The 14838-nt window shown below is 38.9% G+C and overlaps 1 protein-coding gene, 1 long non-coding RNA gene and 1 pseudogene across 5 annotated transcripts; all 3 read right to left on the bottom strand.

The window, feature by feature from the left end:
* Positions 1-475: 475 nt before the first annotated feature.
* On the bottom strand, positions 476-9647 carry LOC113673352 (uncharacterized; annotated as a pseudogene). The gene is made up of 3 exons (XR_016181832.1): positions 9121-9647; positions 2516-4988; positions 476-1767 (listed from the first exon to the last, which is right to left on the bottom strand). The product of XR_016181832.1 is annotated as an uncharacterized LOC113673352 (transcript).
* Positions 7063-8806, bottom strand: LOC149036182 (uncharacterized). Of its 2 annotated transcripts, XR_016181477.1 has the most exons (4): positions 8575-8792; positions 7833-8013; positions 7478-7519; positions 7063-7201 (listed from the first exon to the last, which is right to left on the bottom strand). It is a non-coding gene; the product is annotated as an uncharacterized LOC149036182 (long non-coding RNA). The 2 variants fall into 2 exon arrangements; XR_016181478.1 differs by lacking the exons at positions 7063-7201; positions 7478-7519 and adding an exon at positions 8326-8477 and having other exon boundaries at positions 8575-8806.
* A 1179-nt stretch (positions 9648-10826) lies between the features above and the next one.
* On the bottom strand, positions 10827-14697 carry LOC113673353 (uncharacterized). Of its 2 annotated transcripts, XM_089188793.1 has the most exons (3): positions 14526-14697; positions 11779-14349; positions 10827-11252 (listed from the first exon to the last, which is right to left on the bottom strand). In XM_089188793.1, exons 1-3 carry the CDS (start codon positions 14545-14547, stop codon positions 11224-11226), a joined length of 2622 nt encoding a protein of 873 aa, XP_089044919.1. In that variant the 5' UTR covers positions 14548-14697; the 3' UTR covers positions 10827-11223. The 2 variants fall into 2 exon arrangements, with proteins under 2 accessions (XP_089044919.1, XP_089044918.1); XM_089188792.1 differs by having other exon boundaries at positions 11779-14617.
* Positions 14698-14838: the final 141 nt, after the last annotated feature.

Raw genomic sequence — 14838 nt, 5'->3', positions numbered from 1 at the left:
ATATAGTGATAACTCGATAGGTAATTTTGAACAACCCAAGTTTGCCTTGTTTGGCTTGCCATAATTTCACTCTGGATATTAGAAGCGGCATTCATTTTGTCTGGAAGATAATGATCTTAAAGATTCTATGAGGCCAAGTAAATTCCACGAAATGTTCTAAATTAGCAAATAATTATACAAGGTTATCCAGGATATTGTGTTTCCGAGGAAGTCACGTATGAGTTCAATGCACAGCATTGGGTATACCCCTTGTATTTCATGCATGATTATCAATGAAATAAGTAAAAATAACCAAGGATCATCATGAAAATAATCATAACAAATTGAAGCATTAAGGGTCTCATTTCAATCTTCACTGAAACAGTTCCCCGATAAGGTTCGGACTTGTCTACATTAACTAATGGAACGAAACATGAATGAAGTTATGGTGTTTTTGGTTTTGCTTTTGTCTTCCAGAGTATCTCCGCAAACCTGTGTTTCATTATTTCAATATTTTATATCAGTCCTGAGCGTTCACGATTACAGTTTGCACCAATATCCTATTACTCCATCAAAAACAGGATGTATTCGTTGATAGAATTTTTATTTATTAATTTACTTATCGTTGCTGCCAGCGATTATGTTAAGATATCCAATTTTCATAATTTTACTTAATTCGAATATTTCTTTAGCAGATCGGTCGAAATTTAACAGCTCTGAGAAAAAGGAAAAGACCATATCATTCTTTTCCTAAAAAAAAATTATTATATTTAAAATTCATAATAGCTCCTTTTTTTGTGTGTGCCTGCACGGCGAGTAACAGTGATGAGTAAAGATCAAGATTTCTCGCTCAACATTTTGATATGAAAAACAAATAAGTTGCAAAATTTTGAGGAGAGGAGGACAAACTCATACTGCGGTTAAAATAATCAAGCGGACAGAAAGTTAAAAGTTGCTAAATACTAAATACTTCGCCCTACTGATCAGATCATTACATTTCCCAATATCACCCTTAAAACAACCCCTCCAGCCAAAAGATAAAGTATAGCTGGCTGAGTTACAATCTGAAAAAAAATTCTGAATGGAGTGAATACAATTATTAATAATCATGCATTATTACAATTATTGTTTTTTTATCATATAAAATGTATAAAACAAATGGACTCCATGTTGTAGTAATTCTGTAAAGTAGGAGTTCACAGATGATGTCTAAATGTGATAAAAACATGAGCGACGCACTCTGCTGCGCTTTTTGCCTCACTTTCCGGTTTTTACCACATTTGACGTCATCCGTGAACCATTACTGAACAGACGCGCAACACAATGGAACCTATTTGTCAAAATAATTAGTGCGAGACACGCTGACAGAAGTTGGTTAATTGTTTATCGTCGGTAATGTGTCTCTCGCTTCAAAATGATTAAATTGTTTACATTTTTCATACACGAGAAAAAAAAACTACACGAAAGCTAATTGGTTGTATTTAAGAGATCCCTACTTTCTCTTGTTGTATCGTTATCTTCACGCGTGAAATATAAAATTATTACTGTAAATTCGATTTGCAGCAGTCATTTCAAGGAATGATCTTCATCATCATGGTTTGCAAATCATGAATATTCAGTTTGGTAGTTTAAGAGTATGCTAACGCTATCATTTAAATTGTCCTCTATCAGTAAACAACCTTTTTCCTCAATTCTATGATTGATTCCTTCCTCTTCCAAAGCCACCTTTCCATTTTCTGGGAAAGTGGGGCTGTTCGACTCGATGGCCTGTTCGACTGGCAACACTTCCTGAAAGTAAAAGCGCAGTATGAATCATGAATTATCACGGTGCACTGATTTGATAGGGGCGCAAGTTTCTTCTCATTAATGGGAAAAGAGCTCACGATAAACTCCAATTACCTTCTACGCCCTTTATTTACCTAAAGTTCGACATGCGTGCCTGAGGAGGTGAAAGCACAAATAAAAGACGTTTCTATTCACATTTATTCATAAAAGAATGTTAAAATTCAGATCAGGTGCTATGCGTTATCAGGTGACCAATCCATCATTTTTTTCGGGTTATTCTTTCCGGTCTGGGCTCGAACTTCAAGCATGCCACCTTTAACTTCCAGTGAAAAAACTGAGGTTTAAAAGGTCTTAAAACGCATAATTTAAGAAAATGAATACAAAGTCACTGATAAGTACGATGAAATAGCCGTTTAAATATACTGCTTATGCATAGCATTATGTTCAGGAATGTAAAAAACTGACTTTTTAACTGACATCATAAATACCAACGTCATCAGTTGGTGCGGAAGCACGTTTTTGGCTAAAAAAAAAAGCAGTGAAAGGGGTACTTGCAATTTGCATTAAAAGTTACGGCACGCGCTTGCTCCCTTGTGACAAGATTAGATTTCTAACCTCTTCTTATGGTTTTCCTAAAACGAGTGGAAAGCGATATCAAAGAGCGCCAAGTTGGGTTCAGGACTGATTTCTATTTTAAAATATCTCCTCGAGCAGATCCTCCAGGTGACTAGAAAGTGAAAACATTACTTACTTGGAAACTCAGACTCTGGGAATTCCTCCGGATGGCGTCCTGTGAAGTCTATTATGTCGTCTTTGTCTCCCATGCGATCTATTGACAGGTCAAATATTTTTGCCATTTGCAGTCCCTTTGCATTTCGTCTATCGCCATGTCTTGTTTTCCCATTTTGTCATGCAATATAGCCAACGCAGTCTTTATCCCGACTTTCCATTTGTGATTTTCTTCTTGTTCTCGGTCGACAACTTGTTGTGCCTTTCTTAGTAAGACCATTGCTTCTTCAAAATTGTGCTTTTTCATGTGACACATTCCAAAGTTCTTTAGGGTCAAAACAATTTCTTTGCTACCGCCTGCTCCAAGTTCCTCGAACATCTCCACGACTGCTTGATAATGCTCAAGGCACATTTTCGAGTAATTTTCGTTCTTCCCTTCAAGAAAAAAAAGGCGGTCTGCGATGGCCTTTAAAGTTTCAGCAGTCATGAAGTGTGCGCCGAGGCAATTCTGAAAAATTGACTTAGCCTCCTTGAGCTGTTGCTCAGATTGCTCGGGTTTTTTATTGCGCTTTGCGATGATTCCTGAGAGATAGAGAGTTGCTGCTGTCTCTGGGTGCATTTTTCCCCAGTCTCTCATGGCATACCTTTAGAGCCATTTCAGTCTCTTTGTCCCTCCTTGCGTTTTCCTTTGAGTCTTTTTTATCCGAAAGGAATCGAGCATAACTGTTGTGAAAGTAGACTTGAGATAACGGTTTTGTTTGGAATGCAGTGGTATTCCCTGAGAGAATTCGATGCGCTTCATCCATAACCTCCTTGTACCTTTCTATTCTTCCTTTTTTCCTGTATTCATGTCCAAGAAGACACAAAAGATCCACAGTGTGCACCGGTTGGATACGAGAGTCAAAAGTTTTCAGTAACTTCTCAAGAATCTCAGTGTAAGATCGTGGGAGAAGACATCTTTCTAAATACATCCACTTCTGCGGAAAACTGTCTAGAAAGAGTTTACAGCCGTTCACGATCTCTTGATCTTGTTCTTCCCTGCCTCGGGCGTAAATTTGAAGAAAATATTCGAAATTGTTCTTGTCTTCTTGAAAAGAAACAAGGGAATCCTTGCATGTGTCCTTACTCCAGTAAATATTGGCATTCTTCGCGAGGCGCAACATAAAGTGTATACAAGCCAGTTTTTCGCCCCTTGCCGAAAGCTCGTCATACCTATCACGACCAATCTTCTTTGCGTATATGACTGAATGAGCGGATGCATCTGGTATCGGCGGGAATAGGGATCTGTTTTTTAATGAGCGCAGGATGGAGATTGGCAAAGCCCCAGAGATCGAACATTCGGCCTTCGTCACAGCTTGGACTGCATCAATATCAAATGAACCTTGGAACAAAGACAGGAGAATGAAAGCCTCTTGTTCGGGTTTGTTCAAAAGGTCAAACGAAGTCTTAATGGCCTTTTCTACAGAACTCTGGTCGTCTTCTAGGACAGCTAATGGTTCCTTTTCAAGGCTTGCTATGAGTGTTTCTTCGGAATAATCTGAAAGAAGAGAACCAACAATGCAAAGTGCCAAAGGAACACAGCCACATAGATCACTAACAATGTAATCTACCCTGGAAAGTTTCTGTGGAGCACCTACATAGACTTGCACCCAGGAAACAAGGAGATCTCTTGCCTGTTCCGTGGACAAAGGGTGCAACCTAACTTCTTTTGGCTGCAAGTCGGAATGTTCAAACGTTTTCCTTGTAGTAATAACAAATGTTACCTTTTGCCTCGATAGACTTCGTAAGTCACATAAAAGGCTCAGGAATGACTCTCTATCGCCCGAGTCAAGAACGCCATCTGCGTTATCAAGAACGAACGTGACCTGGCTTTGAATCTGTTTGCTCCAGTCTCTTAGCCACTGCCCCGGATTCTCTAGTACTTGTGTGCTGACTGAACCACATATGTTGATCATTCTTATGGCCACTTCATTTAAATTTGATTTCGTTTGTAAACTACAAAATAGTACAGTTCCTTCCTTCTCTGAAATTTCTAATTCATGAGCCACTCGTTTAGCCACAGTCGTCTTTCCAAATCCAGGTCCACCAGTAACAAGGACAACAGGGATGTCTCCACCCTCAGCCATTTTCGTGACACGCTCTATTTCTTGGTTACGGCCAAATACATTTTTTTCTGGTATTATGTCCGGTAAACAGCTGCGAGGGCTAAAACTTGACAAGTGAATCCTTTCTTGCTCCTGTATTTTGTTCCATTCTTTGGCTAGTTCCTCCAAATGTCGCTTTGTATAGTGATCAATGGGATCTTTTTTCAGCGCTTCCATTTCCTCTACGTGTCCCTTTTGTAGAACACAAATCTTAATTGCCTCTAAAGACAATGCTATCTCGTTCCACTTGTCCTCGAATTTAGCGTTTGGAATTTCGGTGGAGACGTTGTGACACAGCTCATTTCGGAAACATTTGATGCGGGTAATGTTTGCTCCGAGACTATTATCACACTGTAAAATTAAAAGAGCTGATTTGGCCCCAAAAATGGGGCCAAAACGAGTGAGTCCAGTTTGGCACTCGCTTAGGGTCAATTCAGCCCCATTGAAATGGGGCTGTTTTTGGCACCAATTTTGGGGCTGAATTGACCCCGTTGTAGGGGCCAAATTGGACCATGTGAAGGGTGAATTTGAAAAATACAGGGGCCACTTTGAAATTTATAGGGGCCAAAACAGCCCCCGAAATTTCAGCCCTCTCACAAATGGCCCCTTTAAAAAGAGCCAATTCAGCTCCAATGTGGGCCACTTCAGAAGTAGAGGGCTCTTTCCTCTCCATGCTGATTTTCCCCCTTACATTCAAATAATGAAAATACACCACATACTTTATCTTTCAAACACTCATTTATTAGCTTCTAGATATTGTTTATGTAAAAACCTTTTATGCTACCTGATTTTACAGTTATTAAGAATCTTAATTGTGGTATAAAACAGACAAACTTTGAAACATCATGTGAAAGAATATAACATACATACATATTTAACATTAATTCAACCATTTTCTAAAATAGATCTCTTCCCTAAATCAGTATACTTCTTAACAGTGCAAGCATTGCAAGAAATTACACCCAAGAGACACTTGTGAGTAAAGCTTCCCTTTTCAATGACTTAGCAAATGTGGTAATGTAAAGCAGCTTATAATTAAGACTGATTTAAAGTACAGAAAATTATCAAAATAAGACAGAGGCAACAAATGGTCCAGTTCCTGCACAAGAATATAGACCTTGTTTGATTTGTGCATATGAAAAACAAAGAGCCTTAGAGCAGCAAAGAGTATTCTTCCAGTGGATGTGAGAATACATGCACTCATATTACTACTCTAGATATTATCAAAATATAAACTATCAGCAAGTACTACCGCAGGCATTTGCCAAGTCATTGAAAATAGAGGAAACAGTGACAAGAGTCTGCCTGTACCCAATTTCAAGCAATGCTTGCTCTAAAAAAAGTCAAAATTGCCTTTGACCGATTGTAAGAAAATATAAATAAGCCAAGTAACCCAATGAGAGCATCAAGAATCTTTTCTTATGAGAAGTGACAAATTACACTTCCCTCTGTTACTATATTCAGGTGATTGATGTATTGAAGATCTCCAACAATTAAAATTTGTGCTGGACATAATCTCTGATTGCTGAATCAACATCAGCCACTCTATGCAATAAAAACAAGTTTTACAACCACATTAAAATCAAGCCAAAGTGCAAAAAGTGCCTGTAGCCAGAAAAAAAGAATATATATATACACACTTAAGTTAAAGAATTAAAGAGGACGCATCAATTCTCTGTGACTGAGTTTTGTGCCTAAGTGCTTGTCAGACAGAAAAGTTCTGTCTGACAAGCGCTTAGGTGCAAAATTCAGTGTCACAGAGAATTGATGTGTCCTCTTTAATTCTTTAACTTATGTATACTTAGCTCTACTACCACAGCATTGAGCACTTTATGCCAAGGTAGACTCTACCCCCACATTTACATATATATATATATACATGTTGTTTTTCTAAAACTATAAGCTAAAACACCAGAAATGGAAGTGGAAGTTTAGCTCGATGTGTGTAATTTGTCTCCCATTCAAGACTTGAAAAACTAATGTATGACTCCCAAAATATCTGGAAAAAATCAGCTATTCTATGTCCAATATTTATCTAATGGTTTGACAACAGGAATATTTAAAAAAATTGCAAAATCAAAAAAACTAAACAAAAAGGAAAAATTAATACAACCCCAAAGTACTTAAACCTTTGTATCTGGACTTCATTGGCAAATGGGCTCAGAAATTTTAGCTGTTCATCTTAGTACCAAAGTAGCAGTTTTTTGGACTTGTACCTCCAAAATGGTCACAACTTCATTAAATGCATGTGATGACAAACACACAAGAACAAAGGTCATGAACTTAAAAGGTGAGAGTGATTATTTTGCAACTTTTTATTATAAGGCAAGAGATTCAGCACCCCAAAATTGTCTCTCTTCACTGCAAGCAGAAGAGGTGAAGCAATAGATTTTTAGACCATACCAATCCATTCAGTTTCCAAGTCAACTTAGTCTAGTGTCCTGCTAACCATACAAGGATACTCTGCAATAATTTTTTTTTTTTGCAATCCACTGTTGCTCAGAGTACTTTAGGCTGCTGATGAGATATCCCTTCTGGGTATCCAACTCTACTGAGGCAGAGAACTGTACAAAAAAACAAACAAATGAGCAAATTAATTTGTTGTCGGAGAACAGTAAATTTTTGCAACTACAAAGTTGCAAAATATTTGTAAGCAAACTGTGCATAAGAAATAAAAACACAATAATGGTGATCATCAATGATGTATTTTCACCAAACTGTATATGTACTTATCAAGAAAAGAAATCATACATCTATACACTTCAGTTTTAGTTCAGTATTCATGAATAAATAAGGATTGCTTGTAAACTTAAAAAACAAAACAAGGAAAAGTTTCTTACCCTCGATGGTAGTTGGAATTTCGAAAGCCATTCAGGAGGAACCTGTAGGTAAATATTTGTTTTCAAAAAAATTAAACTGTCTGATAACATCCTATCAATTCACTAATTTTTTAATTTACTAGATTTAAAAATTGGGTTTACTTTGTTTTATGTATGGTGCAAGTAAATACATATCTAATATATTTCAATAAAAATAAAGCAAATCTCGTCATTTTTGTAGGTGCAATCCCCGAGATTTGTCATCTTTAACTGACCAACTGGCACCTTGTGTGTTTTCCTTTAGGATATAATCGAAAGAAAGTAGTCGATAATGTACTCTTCACCATCCTGCTATGTTTAATATACAAGAACTTACTTAGACAGTGCTCAGTTCTGTCGCCTCGTCCGTAAAACAGAGATCCTTGAGCGATTTATAATATTGATTTACCCATTTCTTTCGGTGCCAATGTCACCTCTAAATTTTCATAATCGCTGATGTTTTCTGAATCATCAATCGACGTTTGAACCGTCTTACTCGAAGGACTTGATTCTGCACGCTGAAAGAGTGAGAGCCAAAAAATCAGCTTAAGTGGATGCAAACAAAGACATAGACATAAAAATATCAGTTCATCTTTTCAAGAAAAAGATTAAGAATTCAGAGTGAGAGATCCTAAAATCAGAGAATCTTGAAATAAGTTAAATCCATCTTGTGCAAATGCAGTATTCGAACTGTAACCGTCTCTATCTCTCGGCGCCAAAATTTGATCACGTGACTTTAGTTGCAAAACCGCTGAGACTCAACAAGACTCGGGAGAAGAGGCGAACCATTCATGCGTCAAATTCTCTGGTGGGAAAATTAATTATCGTACCGACGAAGAACTCGTGTCATCTCTAGGTTCAGCGTTCATTGCAATCAATTTCTTGAGCTTTGAACGCTCTTTTATAATAGGGATGTAGTGCCTTGGTACGTCTGCATCTTGGGCGATCGCAAGGAGATCTTGGCCACCGCAACCGTCTTTTTCTGCAAGATAAGATACGAACAAAGATCAATGGAGCGGTCAAGTTTGTGAATGTAAAGTTGCAGTAAAATACGTTGTTAAGAAATTTCTTTTGCCTACCTTTCCTTTCTTAAGTCTCATTCCATGCGACTGTAGCCAAGAAACAGCCTCTTCAGTGACGAATTCGCTGCTATAATTCATTATTGTTTCCGACGCACGTGGTCTAGGTTCGACTAATGCCATCACAGCCAGCTCACGCTCACGTCTCGAGAAAAAGCCAACGATTAATTCGTTGTGTGACTCGGTGTTCAGTTACGAGAGGAACCGTTAAAAATTTGAACACTTTATAAGGAATAGTATAGGGAACGAAATATGGTCGAAAAAAGAAAATTATTTTCATATTTTCTTTTTTTTTTCAAAAATTGCACCTCGTTGGGGCCAAATTGGTCTATCCTACTTGGCTCTTGGAAGTGCCAAATTGAGAAAAAGTTCCAAAGTAGAATTCATAGGGGCCAATTCAGATTTTGGAGGGGTCGAAATGGTACTTGTCACGCCCGTTTTGGCTCAAATAGTCCAAAACGAACCTTGATGGGCCAAACTGGCCCTCGAGAAATTGGGGCCAATTTGGCTTTTGGGGTCAATTTGGCTCTTTTCATTTTACAGTGCATCTTCTGCAGGCATGTTGTGCCAGCCGGTTGAAGGCGCCGTAAGATGGCAAATTTCACGAAGCAAGAGATGTAAAAGTGAAATGTCGAACGTTTTTGAGTCCGGTGGATCGCCTGAGGCAGGAAATAACATTTCCCACTGGTTTTTAAATATTACACCTCTGGACCTTAGCAATTGAAGCTTTGCCTTGTTGTTGTTTAATACGACTTGTAATTTATCCGTTGGGTGGACAGAATGCAATAAATTGCGAAGAACGTGTGTTCCTCCGTCAACTAGCAGTCGCATTAGCTTCGTGCCATTCGTTTTCTCCTCTGATACATTTAGCACAGAAGATCCAGAAGAAACGGGAGAAACAGGAGTAGAGGCTGTGCCAGCCATTATCTTTCGTGTTTTAACTCGAGGAATGGTGTTGGTGGCAAGACAAGTATTTATGGAAATTTCGTTTGGAAAATGAAAGAATAAGCTTACCTCACCGATGCGTGGGTGTGTTTGTCGGATTCATGATCGCATCTTAAAACAAGCGAACGGAGTCGCCATCCTTAAACACATTAATCAGCCTAATGAACTCAAAACCACTTTACAAGAAGGCAAAAAGTTCTAAGAAAAAGGAGATGATCTAGTTTCCGAGAAAGATCTTTGGACTTATGGGTGTATAATAAGTCAATTTGCTTGTGTCTGTCATGCATGAGACTGTCAAAGCATGATTTAAGTGTCATGCAAGGCTGGATATTCGAGATGTTTGTTTCTGGGAAGCTTAATGTCACGGTTCGTGTAACTTCAACTTTAGCTTAACATTATAATTACTTATAACTCGTGCAAACGATTTTTTATGGGGACTCCAATATGCAAAAGAGTCAGTCAGTCAGTCACTCGCTCGCTCACCAAATAAAACAGACACTGTGGCAATAAGTCGTCCTGAACTCGCCCGAGCACGAAACCATATTGTAGTAGTAACCGTTCATAAAACTACATAGAGGCTTTAAATATCACCTTCCAAGTGAACAAACATTTATCACGTTCGGGCGCAAAAGAAAAAATATATATTGGCTCCTTTCTGTACACTTGCAATATAACCTTAGTTTTTAATAGCCTGTGGCGAACAGTGCTGCAAGGGTCACTGATTTTTCGAGAGCTCGATTTTGAATTGAATGTTTTAGAATCTCAATGAACGCGACCTTTTGCATGGTACCATTTTGCTCAAGAAAATATGAGGCTGGAATGACAGTTTGAATGGGAGATGCTTTGTAACATAATTCTCAGAAGACAGCAATTTCCAAGAAATGTTTAAGATTAGGGAGCTTATATCAAGATATCCAAACTATCGCCAAAGTGGAGGCTATGCGTGACGTGACGTGACGTGACGTGAACTGCACCTCTTAATTCAAGTGTTATCCAAGGAATCACAAAACTGCGCGATAAATCGAGGCATATGTAGTCAGATTCAAATCCTCAGCCCTTTAGGCAACTAATGTAATCATGATGCAATTTGTCTGAGGTAGACAGGGGTAGTTTTTTTTTTTTTAGGCTCATTAGTGTTATCGCAAAAGTTTTTTAGTTTTCAACAGGTACGACTGTGCTAAAAGCTCGAGCAAGTATCTGTTCGTTTTGCCATCTTTTGCCAAACCCTCAAAACATTTTGAAGTCGCGTAACGATTTTTGACTTCCATGTGTTTGTAATCTAATTCTGGTGATTTGCAACGAAGATATTCACAGAGAATTATTTAATGAACTAAAACGTTTCATACGCATGCAAGTCCTCTAGTAAAATTTTCCTTACAAAATTGTGTTGTCATAAATTGCAAAACACTGAAGTTTTAAACATTTGCTATTTTTGTGGGTCAGCAATGATTTTTTTTTCAGCTCGTTCGATCTGTAATACTGAAATAAATTGTTCTAGAAAAGTACGACCTACGACGGTCGGGTATTTGCGAGTTGTTAATGACATTACTTATTTCCCTTCCCTCTTCTTCCTTTGTTTCGGTCGTCAGTTTGCAAAAAGTCGAATACCACATCGTTCTTAAAGTTCTTTCTTGTCACCACTAACATTTCTTTGTCCCCTTCTTATGGTGATCCAGCCTTGGACTTTTTGCTTGAATGTTTGCCTTAATGGCCAGTTCGCCCGGAAACGTTTCCTGAAATTTACAAACAAAAGTAGATATTTGGATTCGTTTGTTTATGACTTAAAGCATTCATAGATTCAAGTTTCCTCTAGGTATGAAAAGTAAGCAGATTTACTTACAAGGGTAATATAAATACACCCAATTAGAATATCAAACACAAAGATCATGTACATCGCTTTGCAACATTCATGACGAAGTGTCCAGACGCAATCACACTTAAATGTACAACGTTTTTAGGATCAGACGAGAATATCAACTGATATTCGATTGGATGAGATAGGAGCGGAAATAATGGCGTTTCAGTTCACAATGAATTATCGTACTGACGATAGTTACGAGTTTTGAACCACAAAAATATGTTTCTGGAAACGTGTACTTTAAAAGGATCTATGTACTTTTTATTGATCGTGAAGTCAACAACTTCCTCATTCACAGTAGCCACTGGATAAGTATTCCGAAATTTCGTTCAGACCTCTTCCACAGTCAAGCAGCTTTATGACGATGTAATATGTAATTGGAAAATGAACCTTGTACTTACTTGGAAACTCAGCCTCGGGGAAGATCTTCGGATATCGATTCATAAATTTCCGAATCATGAGTTTGTTTCCTATCTTGTCCATTGCAAGTCTTAGTTCTTTGTGCATTAACAGTCCTTCAAGCATCGCCTTTTTCGCCAACTCCACGTCATTCATTTTCTCATGCAATAAGCCCAGTGAAGTCTTTATCGAGACTTTCCAAGTGTGATTTTTCTCTAGTTCTCGCTCTGCAACCTGTTCTGCCTTCCTAAATAACTTCATTGCCTCGTCAAAGTTGCCACTTGTCGTATGACAGCTCGCAAAGTTCTTTAATAGCAAGATACTTTCCTTGCTTCCACCCACTCCTAGATGATCAAACATTTCCAAAGCTGCTTCATAATACTTAAGGCAAGGTTTCAAGTCGGTGACAGATTTATCGGGAGCGAGCAATAGGTCTGCTTTAGCTTTCAGGGTTTCAGCAGTCATAAAATGTTTACCAAGGACCTCTTGAAATAGTTTTAACGCCTTTGTTAACCTTTCTTTAGCTACATCACGATTCCAAAGGCGTTGTGCAATTATTCCTGTAAGGAGAAGAGTAGCTGCTGTCTCTGGATGACGATCACCCAAACTTGCATAGCATACATCTAAAGCAATTTGATTCTCTCTCTCAATTCTTTGCTTTTCACTGGAATCTTTTTTATCGGAAAGGAAGCGTGCATAACTGTTATGAAAGTAGACCTTTGCCAACGGATTTCGGTCAAACTCATCAGTGTTTGAAGAGTAAATTCTCTCCACTTTCTGCATAAGTTCATTGTACTTCATCTGATCTTTTTTCCTACATTCATGTCCAAGGGCACACGAAAGTTCCACAAAGTTTACCGGTTCAAGAACTGAGTCAAACGTGTCCAGTAACTGTTCAAGGATATCAGCGTAGATCTTTGGAGGGAGACACTTCTGCAAATACATGCACTTCTGTGGAAAACTTTCCAAAAAGGTCTTAGAGCATTCCGCGATTTTCTCATCCTGGTCCTTCCTTCTCTGAGCGTAGATGTGTAAAAAGTACTCGAAATTGTCCCTGTCCTCGTTAAATAAATCAAGAGACTCTTTGCAGCTGTCCTTTCTCCAGTACATGTTGGCATTGTTCGCTAGACAAGAAATGAAGTGGACACAGGCCAATTTTTCCCCTCCAGCTAAAAGGTCGGGATCATTTTCTAGACCGGTCTTCCTTGCATACGAGTGAATGAGTGGATGCATCTGATATCTTCGGGAACTTGGCTGCTCTATGAGCGATTTTCTCTTCAAGGAACGAACAATCTTGATCGGCCAAATTCCAGGGATAGAGCATGCTTTCAGAACAGCCTCAGCAGCGACTGAGCTGAACGAACCTTGAAAAGTGGACATAAGAACAAAGGCTTCTCGTTCAGCCTCTGTCGGAAGATCGAAAGACGTCTTTATTGCCTTTTCTACAGATCCATGATCGTCCTCGAGGACAGCCAGTGGTTCTCTCTCGAGGTTTTTGATGAGTGTTTCTTCCGTGAAATCTGAGAGCAGAGATCCAACAATGCACAGTGCCAGGGGAACACAGCCACATAATTTGACAAGTTGCTCTGCTTTGCATAGCTCGTGTTGAACATCCTGTTTATAAGAGCGAAGCCGAGAAACAAGGAGATTTTTGGCTTGTTCAGTCGACAACGGGGGTAGCCTAACCTCTTTTAACGGCAAGTCGGGATTTTCAAATGTTGTTCTCGCAGTGATTACAAATGTGACATTTCGTCGCGATAACTTTCTCACATCACGTAAGGTTTCAAGAAATGGTTCACGATCGTCAGACTCGAGAACACCATCTGCATTGTCAAGAACAAAAGTGACCTGGTCATGGATCTGTTTACTCCAGTCTTTAAGCCACTGCCCCGGATTCTCCGGCACTTGCGTGTTAACTACTTTACTACATGAATTAAACATTTCCATGGTTACCTCGTTAAACGCTTTCTTTGATAATAAGCTACAAAAGAAAACAGTTCTTCGATCTTGTAGTCTGGCTAATTCACATGCCACTCGCTTTGCTACGGTCGTCTTTCCGAATCCTGGTCCACCAGTGATCAGAATTACAGGAGCCGTTCCACTCTCAACTTTTTCTTTGATGTCTTGTATTTGATCACCACGGCCGATGATATGTTCTTCTGACAAGTCATCAGGAAGACAACTGGAGAGTTCAGAGACTTTTCCAATCTTCTCAAGTTCTTTCTCCCTCCTCCACTGTTCGAGTTCCTCTTCAACCAAATGAGCTTCGTGATCGATGGTAACACTCTTCAAGAACTGAAGTTTCTTCCGATAGACGGCAACCTCGAGTACTTCTAAAGACGAACATATTTTGTACCACTTGTCTTCGAATTCGTCATTCGGAACTCCAGTAGAAACACTGTGGCAAAGCTCATTTCTATAGCATTTGATACGCACGATGCTGGCTTCAGAGCTGGCATCAGAGTCGGCAGGCATTTTGTGCCATCCAGTCGAAGGAGCCGATAGATGACAAATTTCACGAAGCAGTAAGTGTAGAAGCGTGATATCAAATTCTTTCGAGTCTGACGGTTTACCTGAGGAAGGAAACAATTTATCCCATTGCTCATCAAATATTACTCGCTTTCGTTTCAGCTCTTCGAGCTTTGGGCGATTGTTGTTTAATACGTTCTGTAAGGTTGACTCTGGATGCATGGAATGCAAGAATTTCTTTAAAACTTTTGTTCCTTCGTCAATAATCAGTCTTCCCAACCTTGTGCCATTCGTTTTTTCATTCGATAGATCCATCACTGAGGGTCCACCAAGACCAGCAGAAGTTGGTGACGATGTTCCGCCGGTTGCCATAACCTACTATCAAGCTCTTAAAAAGCAAATTCCTTTTGAGAAGGATAAGAACGTTAGCTTTTCTTCAGATAACCACGAATTGCGATTTTCAATCGACACGACTTTTTTAACTAGTCAACAGGGAAATCTCCCAATGAGTTCTAGGAAATACCGGATGATGAATAATTTTCTAGGTTTCCGAGAAAGGTCATTGTCTACAGTTCCTGATTGGTGCGGTTAAG

Source organism: Pocillopora damicornis, chromosome 12 (assembly GCF_964200805.1).
Source record: "Pocillopora damicornis chromosome 12, jaPocDami1.2, whole genome shotgun sequence".
Taxonomy (NCBI): domain Eukaryota; kingdom Metazoa; phylum Cnidaria; class Anthozoa; order Scleractinia; family Pocilloporidae; genus Pocillopora; species Pocillopora damicornis.
This window is presented reverse-complemented; position numbering and strand designations above follow the sequence as displayed.